At 35.3% G+C, this 27,760-nt stretch overlaps 2 protein-coding genes across 3 annotated transcripts; both read right to left on the reverse strand.

The window, feature by feature from the left end:
- Window positions 1-6,342: 6,342 nt before the first annotated feature.
- On the reverse strand, window positions 6,343-7,257 carry LOC141665865 (uncharacterized). The gene has a single exon (XM_074471849.1). The coding sequence runs from the start codon at window positions 7,255-7,257 to the stop codon at window positions 6,343-6,345; it is 915 nt and encodes a 304-aa protein (XP_074327950.1).
- Window positions 7,258-10,282: 3,025 nt separating this feature from the next.
- On the reverse strand, window positions 10,283-27,472 carry LOC141666997 (sodium/hydrogen exchanger 6-like). Of its 2 annotated transcripts, none has more exons than XM_074473266.1 (22): window positions 26,953-27,472; window positions 26,813-26,864; window positions 26,673-26,732; window positions 25,721-25,745; window positions 25,531-25,616; window positions 25,302-25,413; window positions 20,939-21,001; window positions 20,808-20,827; window positions 20,631-20,728; window positions 19,279-19,307; window positions 19,152-19,183; window positions 19,013-19,060; window positions 18,865-18,925; window positions 18,684-18,781; window positions 18,511-18,586; window positions 18,381-18,400; window positions 17,598-17,695; window positions 17,407-17,516; window positions 14,989-15,081; window positions 12,782-12,888; window positions 12,623-12,696; window positions 10,283-10,865 (listed from the first exon to the last, which is right to left on the reverse strand). In XM_074473266.1, the coding sequence occupies exons 1-22, from the start codon at window positions 27,170-27,172 to the stop codon at window positions 10,834-10,836; spliced, it is 1,614 nt and encodes a 537-aa protein (XP_074329367.1). In that variant the 5' UTR covers window positions 27,173-27,472; the 3' UTR covers window positions 10,283-10,833. The 2 variants fall into 2 exon arrangements, with proteins under 2 accessions (XP_074329367.1, XP_074329368.1); XM_074473267.1 differs by having other exon boundaries at window positions 10,283-10,862; window positions 26,953-27,469.
- Between the last annotated feature and the right edge of the window lie 288 nt (window positions 27,473-27,760).

The raw sequence follows: 27,760 nt of genomic DNA on the forward strand, positions 1-27,760 counted from the left end.
TTCCTGGCCTCGCCCTTGTAATTTGCTGCTTCCTAGTATTTCGTCTGCTTTTCGTACTTTGATTCTGAATAATTTGTAATATTTGGATTTTCCCGGATTGGTGACCAATCCGGATTGTGTGTTTTAAATTTGATTGTTGCTTGGCTAATTTGCTTCTTTAGAAATTATTCCAAGTAGCTTATTTATGCTTTTAATCCGGGTATGAAAGCCTACCTGGGTCTATTTGCTTTCTAGCTTGTTCCTTAATTGGGAAACATTCCTGGGTGTTAAACAAAGGCCCCCAACCCGGGATGGTTTCTACCCGGAATTATGGCTGGCACTTGGAAGATATTCCAGGTTAAAAAAGTTAATTTTGATCTGGGTGACTAGCTATTCCGGGTCATGTTTGCTTTTACTTTTATTTTGCAATTGGGGAATTTCCCAAGTAAGTGGTTGTTGTCTCCCAATCCTGGAATGGGTTTATAGCCGGTGTGGTTCCGGGTATGAACCATTTCCTGGTTTGCAATTTTGTAGCTTTGTTCTGCTTCATTTAACTAGAATATTAGCCAAGTATAAAGTAATTGCTTTCAATCCGGATTCGGTTGTCTTTCCGGGTTGTTGTTTGTTTTTTTGTGTTGGCTTCCAATCTGGGTATGGATTCTTATCCGGATTGATTGTTGCTTTTGAAAGAGATATGTCCTAAGTCCAATCATGAATGAGGATTTAGGAATAACTTTTTATGTAATCTGTTTTGATTTCATTGATATTAATATAAGACTTGTTTTGTTTTTATTACGGGCTCTATCTATTTAAGTGTTTAAATAAGATATACCATAGTTTAGAGTAAAGCTTTTTATGGATTATGATGAGATCATAATAGTGAGACCTAAAAGATGATAACTCTAAACTTGAATAGTTCCTGGTCATAGGATTACTAACTGGTAATTAATAATCCGCAAAGATCGGTACATACTATGCTTGCTTCATTATGAAGGATGTCTGTTCTCATAGATATTTGTGTGGTGACACTATAGCTAGTATGTAGGTGCTTATTATAGAATAAGTTCACTGAACATGACTCGCCCAGCTGAACAACTGATGAAGTTCACTCACGTGTCAGCAGTTGTTCACATAGTGATAGTTGTACAAGTATCCTTAGACTTGAGGTCATCATAGTCATCTTGTGTACACTGAACTATGCTTTGGTTTAGTTCTTAGTCTCCAGGGACAATTATTAGGGCTCTACTGGGTATAGGAATTTGTACACGAAGATAGTGTATGATCAATAAAGGATCTACCCCTTCCAGTGAAGGAAGAGAATGTTCAAAGCTGATCCACTTATGCCAGTTCAGGAATCTCTGGCCAGAGTGAATGAAATTAGAAAGGAGTTTCTAATTTACATAGAACTGAGCATAGTGAATGGGAAAGCAAATGATTAAATTAGATAGGCTTGACACAAGATCCATGCCTTGTATTTAATCAGGACATTGGAGGGTAGAAGGAGTTAATTGTACGGTAACTATTCACTGACAGGTTCTTGGTATTCTAGGCAGTGAATTCATATTATCCGGATAGTCGCGATATGTTGAGAAGCATCACTCACGATGTAGAATAAATATAATTAATCAGTTAATTATATTTAGTAAATTTTAATATTCATATAAATAATTAATAAAAGTTTATTATTATTTATTTCTACTACCGGCATAATATTAAACCTACAGGGTCGCACCATAAAAGAATATTTTCTTTGATGAAATAATGAGAGAGAGAATTATTTTCTAAATAGTTAAGAAAAAAAATAATAATTAAAATAGTTTTAATTATTATTAAAGCATTTTATGAAGATAAAATGTGGGGGTTGATATATATAAAGATATATTATAAAACCCTTGGAGAGTCCTATAAATAGAATGAGATGGATGGCTCATAAAAAAAGGTAGACACACAATTTTGGTTTTGTGAAAACCCTAGCCTCCATCTTCTTCTTCTCTCTCTCTCCCAAAATTCCATTTTTATAAAAGCTTAGTTTTATAAAAAAAGGTTCCTCGAAGAGGATCGTTCTTGGTGGATACCGGTAGAGTGCTTCACACACTGAGGAGCAACTGCTAGCACTCCAATTTTATAAAGCTTCGATTCACGAGGTATGGTTTCGATTCCTCAGTTTTTCCCTTTTATATGTTTTTCTATATGTGCGGTATATGGTTTTTACGGAATAATTGTTATTTCACGCTTCCGCTCATCCGTAAATTCCATCAGCTTTTTGCTTTTTTATGTACTTGGAAAATAATCTAAGTACATAGCAGTTGATTTCAAAATGAATTAGGGTACCTTTCCGGGTTGTGTTTTGCTTTTAATGATGGCTTCCAATTCGGGTATGGCCCCATACCCGGATCGATGGTTGTTTTTTGCTTTTTTATGTACTTGGAAAATCATCTAAGTTCATAGTATTTATTTCAACCCGGATTAGGGTACCTTTCCGGGTTGTGTTTTGTTTTTAATGATGGCTTCCAATCCGGGTATGGACCCATATCTGGATTGATTCTTGATTTTGATGTTTGCTCTCAACCCGGGTGTGATTCTGTCTTCGGGTTGAAGTAGTCTTTGCTTGCAGTAATTGTTAAAATAATAACTGACTGAAAAAGGAAAATTCTTTTCATTGATTTAGAATTTTCTTCATACAAAATATTGGATCATAGATTGGTTGTTGGCCATAGGCTACAAGTTTTTGGTTGCTTTTTCTACTAATAGAATTTTCTGAGCTTGAGTCCATGCCATGTGTTCGGGATTTCGGATTCATCCATGTTCATCAACTTGTATGTTCCTGGCCTTAGTACTTCTTTGATTCTTTAAGGTCCTTCCCACTTGGGAATCAGCTTTTCAGTATTGGTGGGATCCGAGGCTTCTGTGTCTTGAAGTATCAGGTCTCCAACTTGAAAGTTTTTGACCCTGGACTTCTTGCTGAAGTGTTCCTTAGTTTTCTCCTTGTATTTTTTCCATTCTTGCGGCAGCCTGGTCTCGGACCTCGTCAATTAGCTCAATATTTGTTCTGAGCCCCTCCTCATTGGCTATTTCATCAAAGTTTATTGCTCGATGGGAGGGGGATCTTACTTCAATTGGTAGCATTGCTTCTATTCCGTAAGCCAGCTTGACGGGTGTTTCTCATGTGCTGGTCCGGGGACTGATCCTGTAGGCCCATAACACATTAGGGAATTCTTCTAGCCACTTGCTTTTACTTTTTCTAAGCCTCTTTTCGATGCCTCAGAGAAGGATCCGGTTTGTTACTTCCACTTGACCATTTCCTTGAGGGTAGGCTACTGACGATTTTCTATGCTTGATGCCCCATTCTTGGAGATACGATTCAAATTCTGATCCAACAAACTAGGGCCCATTATCTGATACCAGGACTCTTGGGATTCCGAACCTTATCAAAATATTATCCATGAACTTTATGTAATCCTGCTGGTTTATTTTCCTCATTGTCTTTGCTTCCACCCACTTAGTCATCTAGTCAATTGAGACTAGTAGGTATTTCAGGTCTCCTCTGGCCCGGGGGAAGGGTCCCATGATATCTATCCCCCAAACAGCGAAAAGGATTGGAGATAGGACTGATGAGGGTAGGACTGGGCTTATCCGGGATATGTTGCTGAACATCTGGCATTGCTTGCATTTTTTCACAAAGTCGTTTGCATCTTTGTGGATTGTTGGCCAGTAGTAGCCCTGCCTTATTATCTTGTGAACCAGGGCCTTCGCCGACATATGATCTTCGCATATCCCTTCATGGACTTCCATTAGACAATATTCTGCCTCTGCCTCCCCTGGGCCAATGCATTTCAGGATGGGTGATGAGAAGGTCCGGCGATAGAGTATTCATTCTTCAAGGAAAAATTTCGTTGCCTTAGCTTTTAATCTTTGAGCCTTTCCTTTATCTTTGGGGAGTTCTCCCTTCTCCAGGTAGTTGATAAACGGAGTCATCCAATTCGGGTTGTTGCCTATTTCCATGACCTCTTCAGATTCTATACTTGGCTTTTGTAGTTCCCCAAAGTAGACAGAGAAGTCTAGGTCTGATGAATTCTGAACCAACTTGGACAGGTTGTCTGCCTCTGAATTCTCTTCTCTGCAGATTTGTAGGATTTGACTTCGTGGTATTGAGGCAAGGTAGATTTGGACTAGGGCCTGGTACTTAGCCAAAATTGGATCCTTGGCTATGTACTCGCATTTGTTTGATTTACTACGATCTGGGAGTCGCTATAGATGTTGAGGTCCTGAATCTTGAGAGTCTTTGCTAGCTTTAATCCTGCTATCAGGGCTTCATACTCTGCCTGGTTGTTTGTTGCTGAAAAGCCAAAGGAGATTGCAGTTTGGACTGTAAAGACATCTGGGCTCTTTAGAATGAGCCCTGCTCCTGACCTCTCATTCGTTGAGGATCCATCGACTTTGAGAGCCCAGGCTCCCAGGTTATGATCATTGCTGCTCTCAGGGTCAATGCTCATGGGCATAGGCTCGTCTTCCGGGAAGTTGCACTCTATGATGAAGTCAGCCAGGGCCTGGGCTTTGATTGCTGTTCTTGGAAAGAAACTCAAGTTAAATTGACTTAGCTCAACTGCCCAGTTTACCAGCCTTCCTGAGACGTCTAGCTTGTGTATTACCTTTCTTAAGGGTTGATTAGTCACAACCCGGATCTCCCTTCCTTCGAAGTAAGGTCTGAGTTTTCTGGATGTCGTGACTAAGGAAAAAGCAAACTTTTCTAGCCTTGGTTATCGAGTTTCTGCATCTTTTAGTACTTGGCTTACATAGTAAACTGGTTGTTGTTTGCCATTCTCTTTCCTGATCAGTGTTGCTCCAACTGCCAGGGCCCCTGCTGATAGGTAGAGGAATAAGGGCTCCCCGGGTTGGGCTTTGGTTAAGATTGGTGGCCGGGATAGATACCTTTTGATTTCTTCAAACGCGCTTTGGCATTCTGGGTTCCAATTCACTTCCCTCTTGTTGGTTGCTCCTTTCAATAAGTCAAAGAAAGGTAGGCATCTCTCAGCTAGCTTTGAGATGAATCTTCTAAGTGCCGCCAGTGACCCTGCTAGTTTCTGAACATCCTTCTGGGTCCTAGGAGGCTTCATCTCCTGGATTGCTTTTATCTTCTCTGGGTTAGCTTCGATTCCCCGGTTGCTGATCATGAATCCTAGGAATTTTCCTGCCCCCACTCCAGATGTGCATTTTTCCGGATTCAGCTTTAATGAGTATTTTTTAAGTTATCAAAGCATTCTTTTAGATCTTCTATGTGACTTGGGATACTTATGGATTTTGCGATCATATCATCAACATAGGATTCCAGGTTCCTTCCAAGCTGAGTTTTGAAAATTTTATTCATTGCTCTCTGGTAGGTTGAGCCTGCATTCGTTAATCCGAAAGGCAGCATGACATAGGCATAGACTGCCCTGTGGGTGATGAAGGTTGTCTTCTGGATGTCCTTCGGATTCAACTTGATTTGGTTGAACCCCGATAATGCGTTCATGAAACTCAGCATGACGTGCCCGAATGTGGCGTCAATCAATTGATCAATATTTGGCAGGGGGTAAGGATCCTTGGGGCATGCACTATTCAAGTCGGTGTAATCGACATACATTCTCCATTTCCCGTTTGCCTTCTTTACCATAACCACGTTGGCCAGCCATTCTGGGTACTTAACTTCGCATATGATCCTAGCTTTGAGTAGTTTCTCAACTTCTTCGTCTATTGCTTTCTGCCTCTCTGGTGTAAAATTTCTTCTCTTCTGCTTAATTGGTTTCCTCTCTGGGTTGACATCCAAGATGTGCATTTTTATGGACTTGTCCAACCCGGGCATGTCTCTTGGGCTCCAGGCAAATATGTCTAAGTACCCTCGGAGCAATGACACCGGGTCTTCTCTGAAAGTAGCTCCGAGTCCGGACCCTATTTTTACCTTCTTGAAAGGATTGCTTTCATCAATCATAATTGTTTCTGTTTCAACTGCAGCCTCGATCTTGGCTTGATCCTGGTTTGATACCAATTGCTGGATCCGGGCTTCTGTACTCTTCTTCATATAGATTTGACCCTGGGTTGTCATCTCTTGTTGGTTGCTTTCCCTTAATTCACTTGATTTGGGGTGGTTGCTTGCACAATTAGATTGCCCTGGCCGAGGCCTGGGTTCAATTCAATCTCTACTGTGACTTGGTTACTTTCTTGCTCTTGCGAGCCTGGCTTGGTTGCTTTTGGATCTGGGTTGGATTCTATAACCTGGACTTCCTTTCTTGCATCATCCTTTGAGTATGGGGTGATGTTTCTTAATGCTTTGCTGTTTACGGAAGACTGTGGCTTTTCTCTTGTTGTCTTGGTGGGTTTCGGCCATGACTAGGGCCTGCTATAGCATCTTTCAGCGACCTCATAGTCCCCCTTAACTTCTCCTATCCTCGTTGGGGTCGGGAATTTAATTTTGAGGTGTGATATTGAGGTGATTGCTTGTATCCTGGTTAGAGCTGAACGACCAATTATGCCGTTGTAGGATGAGGGAGTGTTTATCACATAGAATTTTATCACATGGGTGACTTGGGTGGGAGCTGACCCGAATATCACTGGCAAGTATAAGGTTCCCTGGATCGGGACCAAGTTATTCCCGAACCCATAGAGGGGATCCTCTCGGCATTCATTTGAGCGGACACTTCCTAGCTTCATCCGGTCCACAGTATACTTGAAAAGTATGTTTACTGAAGAGCCATTATCTATCAGCATTCTCCTTACCTCGTTATCAAAAATATCAAGTGTTACTACCAAAGCTTCATTGTGATTCGGATTGACCCCTTCATAATCCTTGTTGCTGAATGAGATTACCATCTTTGGGTAGGATTGGATGGAGAAAACTTCATCCCCTGAGCCCGGGCTCCTAGAAGGCGAATGGGAACCTCCTAGAACCACATTCACTACATTCTTTCCTCTCCTTGGTCTTTCTTCTTTTTGATTCGTATCCCGGGAAATATACCGGTTTAGGTTACCTTTTTTGACTTCGTCTTCAATGAAATATTGGAGAGACAGACAATTCTCAGTTTTGTGCTCATGCGTTTCGTGATAACCGCATTGCCTATTATAAGGCCGGCTCTCTGGGGGGGGGGTCTGCATGGGCTTTGGTGGATAACAGAATGGCTTGCCTTTTATGTCCTTTAGTATCTCTTCCCTGGTCTTGTTCAGTGGGGTCCAGTATGGTTCCTTCCTAGGCTCCCTGGCTTGCCTGGTTGGCCCGGGGTCACTTTTAGATTCTGTCTTAGGACCCATCTTTGAAATATTGGAGTGTTTTGCACCACATTGGTCTGCTGGGCTTGTCGGCTTTGCTTGAACTTCTTTTCCTGATGGTAACCCCCTTTCGGTCGGTTGTCAAAGTTCTTACTCCTGGATCCCCCGTTCCGGGTCATCCTTATAGCCTGGAGCACATCTGTTTCCTTGATGAATCTGGCTGCCATAGAGTAGGCAGCAGCTAGGCTTTGAGGTTCCTTGTTTATCAGCTCTACAATGTACCTCTCATTGTGTTCCGGATCCAGGTTCCTCCGAAATATGCTCAGTACCTCCCGCTCATCTAGATTCGAGACTTTGTTGATTGCTTCCTGGAACCTCCGCATGTAGGTTGAGAGGGATTCATTGTCGTATTGGCGGATGGTTTCCAGGTGACACATATACATTTCGTGTGTCTTGTTTGCTCTGAATCTTCTAAGGAAGGCTCCTCGAAACTCTTTCCAGGTGTGGATGCTTCGGGAGGGGATCTTTTTGAACCACCTTTGAGCCCCCCCTTGAGGGTTGACGCGAAGAACCTTGACTTTGTTAAGTCATTGTAGTAGTATATTTGTGCGATTTGTTCAAAATAATTCAGGTGTTCTTCCGGATCCCCCAATCCATCAAAGGAATCAAAGTTGTAATGTTTGAGGTTTTTCTGTCGAGGGATGGCTTCTAGAGAATGACTGAAGGGTGTCAGAGTTTCCCCAACTTCCATTCTGGAATCTTTCTCCATCTTTTGTTGGAGTTCATAAATCATATCTTTAAGGTCCTTCTGCCCTTCCTCATCATCATCAGAAATGACCTCGGGGGTGGGGTCCTTCCGGGTCTTCTTGCCTTTGGCCTTTGGTAGGAGCCTCTCCTCTTCTATCTGCATTTTTTTCTGAATCTTTAGCTCAAGCTTTGCTTCTTCTTCTCTCCTTATCCGCTCTCTCATCTCTTCCAACCTCTTCTTCCTGGTTGCTTCTGTTTCTTTCTTACTTTGCTCTTTCTGATTTTTCTTCCCCTTTGCTCCGATTCGGTCGAAGACAGATCTCCTTGATTGTTGAGATTCTCCGGAATCTTCTTGATCATCCTCTTGCTCATATTCTATCTGAGCCCGGGCTTGCTCATCTCTGTAGAGCCTGATTGTTTCAGCCAGTTCATGACTTGTTAAGTTGGCCATATGCTCCTCTGCCACTGGAATATTGGTATAGTTGTACTGATTCAGTTCAATGACATTTCTAGCCTCCCGGGGTGTTACTATTCTTTCCAGGACCAGGGTATGTTGTGTCAATGGTTGCCTGGAGGGTCTCTCGGTCGCCCCCAGGTTCTTGAGCCTGAGAGTGGTCCTGATCCTGGACCTGGGTACTAGCTGAGGGTCTACAGGCCGTACTCTTTCATGCTCTTGCCATTATCACAAGTGTACAAACAACAACTGACCAAGATTTGAGGCTAAAAATGTGGATCTAAGATTGCATTTTTGAAGATAGCAAAAAAAATCTAGAATAACACCAAACAAACTTTCTGGGTTTTGCTAACAATATTATCGAACAAGGACAGCAGGCTCTAAAACACAAAGACAGTATGCAAACTAAAGTAGATATGGGTTTCAAAACAATCAACGCTAACAAATAACACTGGGCTCACACAAACGTGTCCTAAAATAACGAGCTCACATAAACGCGGCTTAAATGAACAACATTCATATTCAAGAGTGGGTATGGTTGTTTGTGTTCTTACAGGTTTAAGAAGTGGACTCTCTTAAGAGTTTGCTGATGAAGGTGAATCAAGGGGCACCGAGACCCAAGGATGGAGCCCCCTCCCTCTAGCGCCAAATGATAACTCCAGTGAGCGGTGCGGCTCCTTCCGACGCCGTGTCTGGACCTTCCTTCTGAGAGTGGGGTGTAGCTGCTGTGGGGCGCCTACAAAACAACACCGGAGGAAGGTTTGGGCCCCGCGGCGCCTCCGGTATGAGAGTAAGAGCTTGTTTGGGGAAGATGAAGATAGGTAGGACAAGGGGTGGTTGTGTGTATATATGCTGGTGTATAAGAGAGTGTGGGTGTAAGAATGTGTCTAACCCCTAAACCCTTCATCTTTGGGGGTATATATAGCCCAAAGGTAGGGTTTAGGGGTTGGTACCTTTAAATCAGGGTCGTTCATTGTTGGAGGCGGAGGACGCCTGGTTTGGGTAGATCGCTTACATGTGTCTAGGCAGGTACCATCCCTATAATGCACCATAGGTAGGTTGACACGCGTCCCGCTTGTCCGAGATGTTAGTTGTGGGTAGATATCATCGTCACATGCACACGTACCCCTCCTTGACGGGTTGTGGGGTGTGCTTGTGCTTAGGGACCCCCTGGTTTGTCTCTTCTAGGATGGATCCTGGATGAAAAGTGATCCTGGTTGGGTGGTGATCCAGGTCTTGGGTCAGCCTTGAACTCCGGTCTCTCCACTTGGATGTTATAGGTGAGGGGGTCTTGACCCTGAGTTTGCCTCACCCTAGACCTGGGTTGGGTAATAATCAGGTTGCTTATACCCTATCATCACGTTATTGCGTTTATTTTGAAGAAATATACTAGATATTTTCCGAAAGTTCTAAAAGAAGAGCTATCGTATTTATCCCTGGAAAAGTAAACTTTATACAATTTAGAACCTTAGGCCAATTAGGTTAAAGCTCTTCATAATTTAACAAATTTTGAAAGTTAATAAATATTATCTTAACGGGGTATTGTGACAAAAGTGTTTCTCAATTTAAAAATATAGTCGAAATAGAGAAGACATACGAAGTTTTAAGCTCTATTTCTTTACACAAAGCTTCTTATATTACTCTACAAATATCTTATATTTGGAGTAATTAATAGTTTGATCATAAATCAATATCTAAGAGTATAAGTATATATAAGTAGCCGTATTGCAAAAAAATTAGCAAATTAAAAAATAAGTATATTAGTAGTAATCCTATCAAGTCCTGTGCTAAGAAACTACTTATAATAAATGCACAGGCTGAAACATGCCCCTATATTGAACCTAAGCATCCGCAACGCCAATTACATAACTAAATGTTACCAACTCTAATAATATTATCCATTTAGATATACATACATGCACCAAATTCCAACATCATGTAGTAAACAGTGTATGAAGTTTACATCTGTAGCAAAGAGAACTCAACTTATACAGTGGTTTATCTTTCAGAATCTGAGTTGTCTCGTTATCTTCTTGGATTCGCAGTAGAAGACCGTTTGCCTTTGAAAGTAGTTAATAGAGCTTTAGCCAACGCTCTATAAGTAATACAGTAATAGAATAGTGTGACAATTTTACAACCATAAACATCAGATTTTGTAGATATTTTGACCGATAGCCTTAATACCATGTACATGACTGTGTGTTCTGCGGCTGTCTCAATATCTGCTATTTTGCCTTGTAAACTAAACCCAAATATATTCTCGTCAACATATCTCTGAGACTAAAAACTAAAGGTGAAAATTAAGATGGCATTCAGCAAACAATGAAATCCCTTTTTACATGGTTAGTCGCACATCGTTGTGCAAATGCCTCTCACAAAGTCGGAATTAGCCATTTACTCCTCTACTGGAAACCTCCTCACCTTCTTGGGCTGGGCATCAGCTCCTCTGCTAGACATCAACGATACAAATAAACAAGAAACCATTCAGTAAAAGGTTTAGACAGACGGTTTCTCGGTAAATCAAAAAATATGTGTTCAATCATCAAAACACATTACTGTCATTTTCATTATTAAAACCAAACTACGTTACCTGGCTTCCAATTACAAACACCTAGTTGAAAAGTAGCTCATGGAATTATTACAAGTACAAGAGGAAATTGGGACAATTTTGCAGCACCTTATAAATAAATAAAAATTCATTCTGAAATGCTTCAATATTGCATCCACTGATTTGCAGGTCCATACAGGGACAGGCCCAGGGCCAGAGGGTCCCTCGTCCACCCTAGTTTTAAGACTATATACTTATTCTGTGATATCTGTTCATCAGGTAATTAAGCCCTGTTGATTCATGCTTTTGTGTTTTATACAGCATCCGAGAATTCTTACCCCATTCTCGTCATCTTTTTCACATTATTTAAGTTTTAGACCCCGTCCTTTTTCAAATCATCATCTTTTTCACATTTTTTATTTTTTCCGTCACCAGTCTAGCTTAAAAGTCCAGTATAATCACATAGCCTCCTTATTGCTCTATACCCTTACTAACAACCTTGTCGCTATAAATATCAAGTAAACCTTTTCGCATATATATATAATTTAAATATTATATCAGAAAAGATTTATTTTTTGCATTTACAAGGTTAAAAATTTTGGACCCCCTCGCATATGACTCTGGGTCCATATGTCACAACTCACAATTATTCAACCAGGCCAACCCTATTACCCCACTACCAGAAGAAAGAAAGCTGCAGCCTGCATGCAACTTTTAAATAGTAAAAATTTGAATGAAACTTTCAAGACGTAAGTTACATGCAATTATCCAACTATGCAAGTAGTAATCGGCAAAATAAAATCAATTAGAAGAGGATTGTTATTGCTAGAAGGGAACCAATAAATAAACTTAAACAAGTGACGTGCGGTATAATACTGTAACAGTAGTTTTAAATGACTACCTTTGCACGTCTCTAAAAATATACCAAAAAGGAGTAGTTTGTAAAAAAACAGTGTACACTAAAGCATGAAATCTGAAGAACAGTTCGTATACAATACACCCTTCAGCAATTCATTTAGCCTTTGTATATTAGATTAGAAGAACACTCTATCTACGAATTAGTTAGTGCCTGTAACTTTTGACTACACGACATCTAGCTGAGATTTGGTCAAATATAGCTACCAAGTTCGCAAGTGAGATAGCCTTGTTAGAAAAGCAATGCTGCTCGAACCAGGACGTACATGCAATTGCAAGTGGTTTTCAGCATGCCATCACATGCATGCTGGACAATTAAAATGACCTAATAGTAAATGGAAGTGCTTCACATTACTGTGATTACCCAGCATATTTTCAGTTCTTATTTTCTGCTCCCCTCTTTTACATAATTCTAGATCTGTCCCTGTTAGCCTCTCTTACTATTACTAGCAAAGGTTTCCACTTATCCAAATCTTTGTGGTTCTATCTGACGCCCATTTATGCAAACACAACCTTACCAGTATAGATTCCATAGGCAATTATGTAAAAGTGTTGATAAATTTCACATTCCTCAGCTGAGATTATAAATTTTGACCGGACCAGTTAATACATTCTGAATAGACAAGCATTATCTGAACCTACCTACTCCACCAAGGTAAATCATAAAACCTCAAAACTTTTGAAAGTCTGTATCTATTCACACCATACTGCTTTAAATTTCAAATGCTCAGATGTTATTTTACCTTCATCTTCTCCGCCTTGACTTGTGAAAAATGGAGTAAGGTAATTCCTATCCAATGCTGTAAATGATGCAGCACTGTAGAAAAATGATGTTATCAATGTTATTAAAATTTAATGAAGTGAAGACACAAAGACTCCCATAGTATATATACAATCAGTACTTTTTGTGAAATTCTTTAAGCTTCATCTTGATCCTGTTCCCTGATGACGATTCTGATGATTCCCCACCATAGGAAGGAGCTATGTAACCATTGGGTTCATCAAAGCTCTGAAACCAAAACAATTTCAGATGAGGTATTACATACTGCTGGAAATTTTTTATAAATAATTAATATATAGCTGATCAACCAATGCTTATCGGTATGGTTCAAGTTTATTTTACTTCTTTTTTCTTATTTAAATCCGATATGGTGATCTCTTTTTCATCTAACTCAGGGAATTAGGAGCATACATGACTTACCTATAAAGTAAGTATTCCCATTTTAGGTGAGCCAAATTGACCCAGATTGATAATTGTAAGACTCAAACACAAAGGCGAGTATTTATTGACATGAACCCAGGCTTTAGCCCAGAGATTACAGATGGTATAAAAGGTATTGAGTCTTAGATGAATTACGACTTACGAATAGGTAATTAAGGAAGTACGGAGTAGGGACTGTCTCATTATCCCATAGAAACTACAGGGGTAGGGTGCGTGAGATTGTAAGTAGACATTACTATTTAGTATTTCAATGCCAGAATAAACATTTCAGGTCTTGAAACATAGGATTAGACCAGACCAGGAAAAAATAGGCAATTCAGTCACGGTATCAAGGTTATAAATCCAGACGAGGTACTAGACATAAAGGCAAAAACTGAGACTAACAAAATAAAAAACAGAAAAAGAATTAACACCTTCATAGGTTGACATGTATAAAGAATTTAATATATTGATATCCACACACGGGTTTATAGTTGGCTACTGGCTAGTAAATGAAAAAGCAACTTGAAACAAAATAATATTATCCAGATCATCTGAATGAGAGTTAAAAACAAGGATATCTTATATCTATCAAGATCCGGATTTCAAGTTAGTTATGAGCTCCACTCCATGCTTTCGGTTGAAAATTAAAAATGGTATGAGATTATATCATCTAACAAATAGCAGTAAGTTATATGACCAGGATAGATAGAAACTCACTAATTAAATAAAAATTAAAATCTTAATCAGTGAATCAGTGTCATTCATATATTGGAAAAAAAGTACCTAAGTTTTGAATTAATATAGGCCTTGTTTGTTTATATGAATTTTGAAGTTACATGGGAACTTAGAATTCCCTGGAACCAAAATACAATGTAGAAGTTCCCGGGATAATTAAAAACTTTGTTTGGTCGGTCGGTCATTATAGAATTTAAGTTAAACAGTTACGTTAGTTTGGATTACTTGTTAAAAAATTACATTTAATATGACTACTAAATTTACTGACTTAAAGATATATAATAAATTTATTATAAATTGCTACATAGGAAATAAAAACATACATATATATATATATATTTAATAATGCCATATCAAATAAATATTTATCTATTACAAATTATCCCAGAACTAAATAAAAAAAAATCACCTATAACAAAGACAAATAAATAAATAGTTATAAATTATTACAAAACTGCTATATATAATGTAAACCATTCTCTTGTTATAATCCAAATCTTAAAATAATATTTCTAAATAATTAATCATGGAGAAAATATTAAAAGATAATTTTCATAAAAAACATGTAATCATAAATATAAAATACAAAGTACAAAAGTCTTTTACTAAAAGAAATTAAAAAGTTTAAATAATTAATCATGAAGTATCAAAATTTTCGAAGAGAGAATTCATATTTGTGAATTAAAAAAAAGAGCAAGTTCAAGAATTTTACGATGCAACTTCAGGTGACCACGGTCGTGCTGTGTAACTAGGTTCCTGTATTTTGGAGTAATTTGAAGTACCGTGGAAGTTTGAGTTACATCATTCATTTTAAAAGCTGTCCAACCAAACATAACCTACTTAGGTTCCCAGGTACTTGAAGTTCCTTAGTTGGGTTACACCCAACCACACGAGGCCATAGTGTCACCATAATCCAGGATTGCCAATAGGTTTACTGTTATTATCAAGAAAAGATGTCTATAACACTACTTCAGACGGAAGAGAAATTGAAGCACCTAACTGAGAACCCATAATAGTAGATGAAAAAGAATAAACTTCCCACACTAGCAAACTCTATGTTGAGCATAAGAATAATATTCTTGTGCATGTCGTACACTTCAATGCAATTTTAGGTTAAAGATTCATGTAAAAAACGAAGTTTAAGTTAAAAATAAATTTGCAGAGACTTACTTCAACTAAGGGCCCATCATGCCCATCGTGCCCATCACCTACAACTTCTAAGGCTTCCAGCATGGTACCCGTCGATCCTCCAATCAGTAGTACCTGCAATAACACTCATGAAATATTAACAAGGAATACATATGAACATGAAGCATGCCTATATAAGACTATAACTAGAAGGCAAGTACTCTGCACAGGAGACCGGCTGTTATCAATAGACCAACAGATGCATAAACTATGTTGTTCGGACTCTCGATCTCCCGTGGCATTTGTAAAAAAAAAATTGGACAAAGGTAGACTATCCAGATTTTGCACACGGGCACAGGGACATGTTACAAGTGAAAGCTAAGGGATCAGGAACACAGGTCTTATGCAGCTTGTTTTAAAGTCTAAACCAAGCATCTCCCCCACATGGAAAATGATGGAAACGTATATGAGCCATGAAATACAAGTAACGAGTGACAAGTTTTGATTTGTATACCCATGTACTTCCGCCACTTGGAAAATGATAAAGACAAATATTATCCAAAACAGTGCCTAATTATGGGGTTAACCAAGCCAGTATTTTAGCAGATCTCTTTGTGGAGGTTTCAATTTCCACTGGGCTGTCGGCAGCGGGGGGAGGGAGGAATAGGAACAATAGCCTTTTGTAGAGGTTTTAATACAGTCCTAACTAAAATTCAATTAAATAGTATATTCTTAATAAACAATAAATGTTTTATGCCACGGTAAAGAATATAAATATCAATATTTGGTGACTAACAATAGAGACGACACCTTGAAAAAAATGAACTAAATAAAAAAAAAATTACAAGGACATCATAATATGCTCTTCTTGAAATTTATTTCATAGGCGTAATTTACCAAAACAAAAAAGATCTCCAATGTATGGAACGAGCAAGATTGCAAAGAAAAAACATCAGGAAAAGATGGCCAAGTAATTTGATAATATATGGTGTGTTTCATACTGTCCTAAAAATATGACAATGACCGCACATATTACAAATATATGTAGATAGATACTCACTATACCATATATGTAATATAAATCAGAAAGTAATTGAGTGGCAGTAGCACTACTGATAAAGATGGCAATCTTTTAATGTGGCTTTTAAAGAGGGTACTGATTTGGGAAACAAAGAAAGTTTGAATTTAAAATACACTTCATACACGCGAGCTCTGTGATTATAACAAAAAACAAATAGGTGTAATTCGTAAGAAATATAAAAGCAATACTGCTTATTGCGTGTGATGTTTCACCCCAAAATATTTTTGAGATGGTGATGTAGCTTTCCCTATATTCATTTTCGAAAGATGTGAAACATTTGTAATCAGTAGTCACCCCTTTACTCCATTTGTTTATAAATAATAATTTACTACTATCGAAAAGTAAAAAAAATGACAAAGATGAAAAAGTTATAAATAAATCATAAAAACTTCTAACATCATAAAAATATTTGTACATAATCCAGATATACTTCCAAACTAAATACTAGACCAATTTGTTTGCACTCATATTACATTAAAACAATTATATCCTTATATATAATAAGCACAAGGAGGATCTTATCCAAATATTTGTTAGTCATGGTCCCTGACGACCAATGTAATAACGACTGTTGGATCTTAAAATAAATAGATGATAGCCGTTGAATCTAAAATAAAAGAATATTCTGTATTTTCATGATTTAAACCAAAAATAAGTAGGTATTCTAAATTGAATAACAGAATACTTATTTTTTTTCGTGATTTTATCAAAAATAAGTAGGTATCCTAAATTAAATAGAATAATTAATGCAAAATCTGGAACTTTCTTTTCTCTTCGATTTCTGGATAGTTTTACTTAGATAATATTTTTTAAATCATCACTGAATTAAAGATTAATTCGTGAGTTTCGCGTGAGCTGTAAAAACATCAAATTCTGATTTCTTGAAGTCAAGATAGAGGCGAAATAAATAATATGAACTATTTATTATTTTCACGTAATATTTTACTATTAGAACTAAAAACATCATTATTACTTTAAAATTGATATATTTATAATAATATAGGATGTCATGAGAGATAAATTAAAAAATTAAAAAAGAAAAATCTGTGCATGGAACGAGTTCTAAGCTAGTTTTTCTATTAATGATTATAAGAGTTTATTGTCTCTACTCACTTTTAGTGTCCTTTCCTAGTCCTCTTAAATTGCAGCTTTCCATGAATTCCAATACAGCATCATGTGCGAAAACTTTTCAAAATTGAACCCATGAATGCATTTCGCTATACTAGATAAGGTGAAGTACATGCATGGGATTGACAACTTTAGGATAATATTTAACAGTACCATCCTATAGACAGACACTGCATAGACTGTAATGCAAAAACTGTAACATTAAATAGTGAATCATTAGTATGTGTAGAAATTTAGTCAGGAGTACATACTGTCAGGACAACTATTGCAGTTGTAGCTGAGAATATCGTCTGACCATGACCTTCTGGAAGATCATGAATCGATTGCAGGGCCAAGGCAAAAGCCATAGCTCCTCGAAGTCCTAATGATACATAATAATATAATAATTACATATTCTCCAAAATATCAAATGCATGAAAAACCCCCTAGGCTTTGAACATACCACTGTACCACAGAGCTTTCTGATGCTTTGAAGGTATCTTTCGATGAGGAGGCCGAGCCATATTCACCAGATATGCACATGAAAACACATTTGCTGCTCTGGAAAAACAAAACTTGTCTACTAAATTGGCGTTGATGTACAGAGCAGAATAAACACAACCTTTACAAAAAAATTATCATATGACCCACGTAATACACTGTATACAATGCAAGTACCGTAGAATGAATGAAATGATAGATACTCCTGCTTAAGGCCTATTGATTCTCACAATCACTGGTAAAGATGCAACAAGCCCATGAAAGTTCTATAGTAGAGAGCTGGCTTTATAAAAATTTGAAAGTGCACATGAAAAAAGGCCAGCAATACCCTATCCTATATCCATCCTGTGTCTCCATACTTATCTATCAAGAAGTTATATTACCAACTTAGGCTTAAGCTGGTACATGTTAAATTGGGCCTAGCCTATGGATCAAAGGAATGCCATTGCAAAGTTTAAAGAAAATAAACAATTGAATATTAAATTCTAATATGTATTACATCTGAATTCCTATTCACAAAAATGACTAGAAAACTAGATCCTCTGACACTGCCAGGAGAAGGGTGTACTTAAACTTGACATCTCTAGTGCAGGATTTTTATATACTAAATGAGAAAATACATTAAATATGTACATTTATATATATAGGTGTGTGCGTGTGTGTGGAAGCATGAGTACGCTAAAAAGGTAACCGGAGATCTAAAATTCATTAAGAGGTAAATAGTTGGATAGGATGTTGCATATACCTGGCAACTCCAATTGATAACTAAGAAACCCATGAAGCAAGCTAAGGAATGACAACAATTCATAAATCCTGTGAAAAGAACAACATGACTACCACTAGAAATATTACTATCAGTAAAGGCTAAAGGATACAACTGAGAAAAAGATGAAGCCGATGTGGGACCAACTATGTTGTTCCATTGCAATATCAAACCCCATGTATATAAATCTGTAAAAAGAAAGCCACGTCAATGAACTTCTGTACTTGCATAAAATTAAAACACACTCAAATATGGGTTAATTTAATTTGGATAAATCTGACGTACACAAAAGTTTCCGCCAATGATGATATCAGGTGGAAAAATGCTGACACGAATCTTTGAGACTTGACAGACAAATTTGAGTAGGTATAATGCTTCATAACCTATAACAGCAATATCTTTTTTGTTTCAAGTCCCTGCATTTGTAAAATTTAACTATGCAGCAAAACACTATTTGCTGACTTACGATTCCAGTAAACAGAATTGACACTATACCCGACAGGCCAAGTCCTTCTGCTAGCATGTACCTATATTGAAGGATCTACAATATAATTCAACTGTTGAGACCTTACATCTCTATATAGATATATAATCAAAGGGTAAGAGTAACTTACGAGAAATATGGGAATAGAACAAAAAGACAGCACTCCAAGTTCTGAAGACTGGTAAGGATTAGAGAAACATTATCATTACATGAACAAAACTAAATGCCATTTCTAAGATAATATTACCACCAAAAAATATAGCACTCACTTGTCAATATCGAGACCTGCATACTTAAAAAGGTTTTAGCAGTCAAGGAGTCACAAACATTCTGGAACATAATATTAAAAGTGATTAAGAAACTTAATGTCATATAATAATCAACTGATAAGGATATCAAAGCTGACATGAATCCAACTCCAACACCTAAAAATTAAGATGCAATACAATGTTAGTTACCAAGTGAAAAGAACTTGAATAATTAAACAAAAAGAACAATGCTTAAACTCAAAGAAAAGAGGATTTCTACGAAGAAATTAATGACGATGTATATCAGCAAGATTTACAAGTTTCAAATCATATATAGAATATTGCAGTACACTAATAAGAATTAAATATGTTATAGAATCTAACCCATTAGTTCTATGGCAATCTATGATACTCGATATAAGTTGGATAAATTAAAAACAAATGATATCAAATTATTTTGGGCTTTAATGGAGGAAGACAAGTCCTCTAAAAGAGGAGAGAGAAGAGATGTGTGTGTAGAGTGAGTGATACAAAACATAATGTGAATTAAATTTGTATTATGATAAATAACAAATGTAGTTTTGTTGTATGTCATAGATAAATTTAATATATTTATTTACTTAGTTCATAAGTGAGCTCTAAGTATAGAGATATTAACAATGATATTCAATTAAATTACTTTAACAAGTCACTGGCCTTGGCCCAATATGTTAATTTGGTTTTGTCACCCTATGCAACTGATAGTTTTTACTCTTTTTCTTGTTATCTCCTTAATTCTTATATCCATCCTAAATATGAGTGAGTGAGTGAGAGAGAGAGAGATTACTTAAGCTAAGCCAACTCAAAGGATATTCAGTAAATAGTTAAGGACCACATGGGTCTTTGTTATGATTTAAACAAAATTATAATAATTGCAATGCTTGCGCCAAACGAAATAGACATAACACGGTAGTCAATGTCGTATTTTATGTCTAAGGAAAGAGAATTAAGAACCTCACAATTCTCTCAATCCAAACTCTTTAACCGGTAACAATGTAAGTGACTTTCAAAGTTACATACTAACATTAAATACTAACATCAAAAGATGAGTGTCTAGGCCTGAAAGTTCATGTGTATTAACATTTGCCTCTGATAAGATTCTTAAATTGGATTAAAAAAAAATATTCCCTACTTACATTGAATGCTTGTATTAATACTCCCTCTTAATATATCTAAAGAATAAATATATATCTATTGTATAGATACATTGCACTGCATTGCTGTAAAATATTGTTTTTTATTTACATTCTAGGCAGAACCGAACTGGTCACAAATACAGTTCAGCATCTACGCAGAACCTAAATGGTACATAAATTTTTAAAGCAACGCAACATAACATAAGTTATGGTGTAGGGCATATGCATGTACTTGTCAGAAATGAAACAACAAAGTAGCCTACCTTCTACTCTAAATTAAGATGATATATGTAATGTTTAACTTAATGTAACAGGTAAGACTGACCTGCTGACAGAGAACCAACAAACGTCTCAAGAAATCTGAGAATGACCATGAAGAAATTCTGCCCAGATGACGCATGACTTCTTACCAGCGACATAGTCCTACAAAAATAAGCACTGGTGGATAAAATCCAGTTTTCACCATAAATGTCAATTGTTACATAATTGCAAGTTGAATTACCTGTACAGCGAAATTGCCATCTTCACATAATGATACACAGAGACAATTCACCCGGTAAACATTTTGCAAATCTAAGCAAAGGATTTCAAGCATATATAATTGCCACATAACATGTTGCAACAAAATCTTACTGCATCGTTTAAAACAGATTCTCCGAAGACCAGAGCATACAGATTAGTGTCTGTGCCAAGCTCCTGCAGATTGTCACATCAACTTATCACTTCTCCACTTGAAAAGCTGACATGCACACTCTATAATTATACAGGTGATGACGTAGAACAAGTAAGAAATATTGATTTATTCTATGGAATAAGGTTACTAGTCTATTATATAAGACGAATAGATATTTAGGAATATTTTAGGTTATGGTAGTAGAATAATAAGAGGATGTGTTCCGTTTATTTACTCGTTCCTTTTGTATTATTAGGATTTTACTTGCTGATTAAGTTTTTAGGTTTTACTCCTATATACGGAGATGTGATCTTTTTTTTACCATTTTTACAATTGTGATTCTCTTACTATGGGTCGTGATCTACTGCTTGAGAAATCATATTGGTAGCGATTAAATAACCTTCAGGAAACAAAATATCTGTGATTAAACCATTTACACTTATCCTTTTATAGTTTTCCTTCTTTTTAATTCTTGTACTGCGTCAACAGGTAATAAGGCAAGGAATTCATTTCTATGTAATCTTGAATTGACTAAAAAAATCATTTTACTTTTGACCTGATGTTCCAGTTACTGACTACATATGACTATAACACCTCCAAATTCCAAAAAGAAAATTAAGCAATGAAGAGCACTGAGAGTCCATCTGGATATGCAAGCGTAACCAAGTAAAAGCAATTGATTATTTGAATGTAGCAAATTATACTTACATATCAGTGAAAAGATAAGTACATTGAGGAATTATAAGCAATTAAATTTGCATTGCATGTCTAGCAAATTATCGCCACATAAAGTTAAGTTAAAAGTAGAAAAGCTTGTGGGATCAGTTGACTTCTTCGGATGGGCATTCGACAATTCAGTCTAGGTAGTAATATCTCCGTTAGAAATATTATCCACATAATATCTATATCAACTGAATTGTAATTGTAAAAACAATTTTTTAGTTTAGTTCTTCAACTTTAATATCTGAGATCTAATATCTGTTTGCTGTTAACATATTATTTAGAACAACCCTCTATCTTTGACTCCTGAGTGAATACCTCTTACCGCTCTTTGAACAAGTCCAAATATATGGAACAGATTAACTGCATAATTTGGTTCAACATAAAAACTAAATTCAACAGGAAACTTCTACAATCTCTTCGCAATTAGTTTGCTGTGACTCTAAACCAGATCCAGAATATACAAAATTAGGACTGGTTTCATAATTAATACCAAACTAGCCTATAACCCCTGCGATGCACGGGCTTGTTATAACATAATATTATTATTTATATAATAATTTTTGTAAAAATAAAAAAAGTTATAAAAGATAATTAAATAAAATTTAATAATTATGTATTATTGAAATTAATGATACATATATTTATTATATTATACTTTTGACGGATTCAAATTTGGATAATTAAAATATTAAGATTTAGAATATTGTTCATATTGAATATAACGATTCTCATATATTTATTTTCAAATTTTAATAACATCATCACATATCAATACTATATAATTGAAATTGAAAGATATTAAAAATGTGACACGGCTACTCATATTTTAATACTTACACCATAAATTCTTTATTTTATAATTAAAATTTGAGAATTTACCAAAAATACTAACTTTTCTCAGTTTTTTTGCTATTTTACTATTTCCCGATTTTTTTTGCAAAAATACGGAATATACCAAAACCAACCAAAATCAACCAGATATGCAACTAGTTGAATAAAAATTTTTTGGTTGATTTAAAGTTGCATGTAGTTGCAGAAACTCGTCAAAGGTTGCATGCAGTTGATTTCAGTTGCCAAAAAACCGTATTTTTGCAAAAAAAATTGAAAAATAGTATTTTTGCAATTTTTTTAAAAAAATGACAGTATTTTTGCAAAAATGTTTTTAGACTTGGGTATTTTTCAAAAAAACCCTTAAATTTAGTGTACAAACCCTAAATTCAAATTTTCCTTTTACTTCGAAAACATCCATTTTTTAGTTATCGGTGTTTCTTAAACATAAGGAATCCTATTTCATGTTGGCCTATGTAAGACCGCAAGAGAATGTGTTTTTTCAGTTTCATGTATTTTTAATTTAATTTTTAAATATGAGATGTGTATTAACTATTAAGAATTAATTGATTATGAGATTATTTGGTCTCCGAGTCGGAGAGAACTATAATTTGAATTAATTTTAGAAGAGTCAAAGATACATGTTTTTTCTTATTTTTTAATAGTAATAATATTTTTGAATGTCGTGTTAGCTATCTTTCTTTACGAAGGTATTAACCAAATAATCAATCATAACATATTATGCTTAAAATAGCCTATTACACTTAAAATAACATATAACATGTGCAATACATGGTTTAATTTTAATATTTATTATCATATTATTGTTACTATTATATTTACTTTTTATTATAAAAGGTAAATTATGCAATAAAATAAATAAGTTTTTAAAATTTATGATATTAATTTTAATATGTATTATTTAATCTTATTTTTTTCAAATTTATTTATTAATTTTGGAACTTTGGCAGTACTAATGGATGTATAACTTGTCTATATGGCATTTTCTAAATTAAATATATATATTTTTAGTCCGCATGATGAACGAAAAGTGTTTTTCTGAGAGGGAGAGATGAAAAATGATAAGCGTCAGCCTGTTTTTTGGAAAGTGTTAACCAATCAACTAAACAAAATCATGATTTGATTATAATAGTATAATAAAGATAGATAGATTAATATTTTTTTTAAATATTTTTTTTATTTGTTTCTTGATTTATTAATTATATTATTGTATTATAATTTGAATTACTAAAATTAATTTTGAAAGTGATTGATTTCCTGCAAAAGAGGTAAGGAAGAAGTTGACTACAATTAGATATTAAGTTGGATAAGAATTCATAGAGTTTGTAGTTATATTAGATACTTGATTCATTTTTTTAAATAAAATTATATTCGTTTAAGATTTATTTTGGAAGGTGTCAGATCAATTTTCGCCTTAAATATTGACATATATTAGATAGATAGATTTTAAGTGAAATTATTGTTCTTATTATTTTAATTAAGCTTTGATGGTGCGTTTGAGAGATTAAATACGAATATTTATTATCATATTATTGTTATTATTATATTTACTTTTTATTATAAAAGGTAAATTATGCAATAAAATAAATAAGTTTTTGAAATTTATGATATTAATTTTATTATAAATTATTTAATCTTATTATTTTCAAATTTATTTATTAATTTTGAAACTTTGGCAGTACTAATGGATGTATAACTTGTTTATATGGCATTTTTTAAATTAATTATATACATTTTTAGTCTGCATGATGAACGAAAAGTATTTTTCTGAGAGGGGGAGATGAAAAATGATAAGCGTTTTTTTGGAAAGTGTTAACCAATCAACTAAACAAAATCATGATTCGCTTATAATAGTATAATATAGATAGATAGATTGATATTATATTTAAATATTTTTTATTGATATATTAATTATATTATTATATTATAATTTGAATTACTAAAATTGATTTTGAAAGTGTTTGGTTTCCTACAAAAAGGTAAGAGTTAGATAAGAATTCATAGAGTTTGTAGTTATATTAGATACTTGATTTATTTTTTAAATAAAATTATATTCGTTTAAGATTTATTTTGGAAGGTGTTAGACCAATTTTCGCCTTAAATATTAACATATATTAGATAAATAGATTTTAAGTGAAATTATTGTTCTTATTATTTAATTAAGCTTTGATGGTGCGTTCGAGAGATTAAATACGATTTGCAGGTGCATGAGTTGCGGGGAACTCAGAGTGTAAAGTAATAGTATTTGTGCGGGGTACTGGAATGTTATACGAGCATTACGTTTAAATGTTAAAATTGAATTATTAAAAATTTTAATTTGTAATTTTTGGAAAGTCCTAGTAATTTTTTTAGGCAGTTGTTAACCAACCAACCAAATTATCCTATGTTTTATCTATAATAGTATAGTATAGATATACTTATATCCTATATTTATAACTATGGTACTGCTCAACAATTAGCACACTGATACCCATTTCAGATTAGTTATTTCCTGAAAATTCAGGGGGCTAGCTTGAAGTAGTTGCATCCATCAAAGTTAATGCTTCATTTTTCTCCTGGAATATGGGAGCAATCCGGAAGTTTGGAAAGCCACCCATTTGGTACTTTTATTACGTAGTCAAGGTTACTCGATGAGTGTGCCGGATATGTACAACTTTTTTAATAACAATTTGTATCAATTGTATTTGCAAGTAAAACCAATTATTCACAGAAGATATCATTAGTTATCATTCACATAGGGCTGTTGCGCACCTGAAATATTGAAAGAACAGTAACAGGATCTGTTGCTGATATAAGAGCACCAAACATCAGGCACTCAACAAATGGGAGTCTAAACATGAGATACGTGACCCCACCAAGGTAACTGTGGCAAGTGGTTGTGAACAGGATTCATATTAGGAGAGGTCCAGTAGCCCCAACTCCAGTCAAGTATATCTAAAATGAGAAAAAGCAACTACAATGAAAACAAAAAGATACTCACACTAGGATGCCTGTAACAATAGAAGATATTAAAGTTCCGAGAATGGCAAATGTCACGATGGCTCCAAAATTAGAAAAGAATGGTTTCTGCAAATCATGAAAACCAAGCAAACTAAAGTATTAAAGGTCTATAGCAAATCACACAAACACGGACGGAGGGGGGGGGGGGCGGGGGAGTGAGGGGGGCTTACAGGTGCTAAACTGAAACCTGACTGAGTAAGAAAGGATCATAAGGTCAAGAGAAACAATAGATTAGTGAAATAAAGTCCTTTAGCTTGTGTCACTATATTTAATGATTTTCTCTGCATAGATATGTATATATGTATCTATAGTAAATTATCCATAAGAAAGCTCATGTTTGTTTTGATGGTATTCTGATTCCCAACTATTAGAACAAGTCCAATAGTAATGCAAAATGACTATAGCCATTGCTATAATTTGGCGCCAAAAAATCCAAAGAGTGCTTCTTTGGTGCTAAACTAGAATTGCATCACCAATGCTAGTTGCATTTTACAACCAAATAATTTCAAATTTAACTAATATTTTGTCTCTCTCTCTTCTAAATTTCATTTAAAACACACCAATATGCATTTCATTTATGGTTATTCGAAAATGTGGCTAGATGCATATATGCATCATTGGCTTCAAATTATGAACCAAGTATGCATTTATGCATACTTTTATCTAAATATAGAACCCCTTTGGAGTTGAGTTTTTTAACATTTGGTTCCAAATTATAAAAATGGAACCAAATTTATCATTGCATTGGATTTTCCCTTAGCTCATTCACTCCTACTTTTTATCGCAACATTCAAGTCTAAAGTTATCCTTCTAGTGGACTGCATTCCACTCAATATTTCCCAATTTCTTTCGTGGAATTATGATACCTAGTTAAAGAGTAAGACTAAACAATCTCGAACTGAATTGTAGTGTAGTGTTCATTTACTCTTATTTTCTATCACATTCCATCCTTAAGTCATCCTTCTGATAGGACAGCATTTCAATCAATTTTTTTTCTTCGTTCATTTCTCTGGAATTATAATACCTAGTTAAATAGTGAAACTTAACAAACTCAAAGTGAAATATACTAAAGCATGAGTAGTGACAATATATATCACAATAGAAGTAAACAAAAAAGGATATAATATAATCGGAGGCAACAGGAAAAGGAAAAAGAACTCCTCGTGAAAATTGAACCAGGCTCTGCGAAAACACACAACAATCAATTGTATGCACACTAATTAAGTAAACAAGCAAAACTAGAAATGAAGAAACAAATAAACCTGATATTAGTCTCGGTATTAGAAATATTAGCAAGTCCACCAACAATCAAACCTACAACAACAATATCAACATAATTCCGGTCCCGGCGACATAACACAGAGAGTGTATTTTAATCTCTATAAATGAATAAAATTCTGACCGATCAGGAGTGAGGCGCTAGCTTCAGGGAGATAATAGAAGCGGTGGCGACGAAGAACGTGACCGAGAACGAAGGAGAGAACGAGCATCATTATCTGAAGAAGAATACCTACGCCGGCGGCTTGTTGTTCTTTTCCGGGAGCTCCACCGCCGGCACTAGCCGGAGAAATCATGTGTTGTTGTAACAAAGTCTCAATTCCTATACTGTAATTAGTCGTCATCAGCGATTGCGATTGGTGTTCTCCGATCGCTAATCGATTACTCTTTTACACTCTCCGCTATAAACCGCGAGAGAGAGACTTAACACTCACTCCTTGTTGCTAATATAAAATTGGGAAGAACTTACTTGATCGGTAAAAAAAGAATTAGGGATTAAATTGATGAGATTAGGAAAAACTCGAAAAGGTTTTGTATTTTATGGTTTGAGTTAAGTATACGTTTCAAGGCGGAAAGGTCAAATGTAACACGAGAGACTACGGAGAGAGTGCGCGATACGTTCAAGTTTCAAAGTCTGATCTATGTTGCTCGAGTCGTTGACAAATAGCTTCGAGAACAGTGCGTCACAATTTGTGCCTCAGTGATCAAAAAATTGAATAAATACCAAATTGAATTTGATCTGTTATAAATCATTTAAGATAGAACGGACATTGAAAAAACAAAAATGGAATCAAATATCAGTTTCGGTCATAGGTTGAAACCGAATCCAAAAAATTCAAATCGATTCGATAATTAAATTAAAAAATTAATTAATATTTTTATATAATTATATTAATTTTAAAAATAAATTAATACAAATATACGTTATAATT

This window comes from Apium graveolens, chromosome 6 (genome assembly GCF_009905375.1).
Source record: "Apium graveolens cultivar Ventura chromosome 6, ASM990537v1, whole genome shotgun sequence".
Classification (NCBI taxonomy): domain Eukaryota; kingdom Viridiplantae; phylum Streptophyta; class Magnoliopsida; order Apiales; family Apiaceae; genus Apium; species Apium graveolens.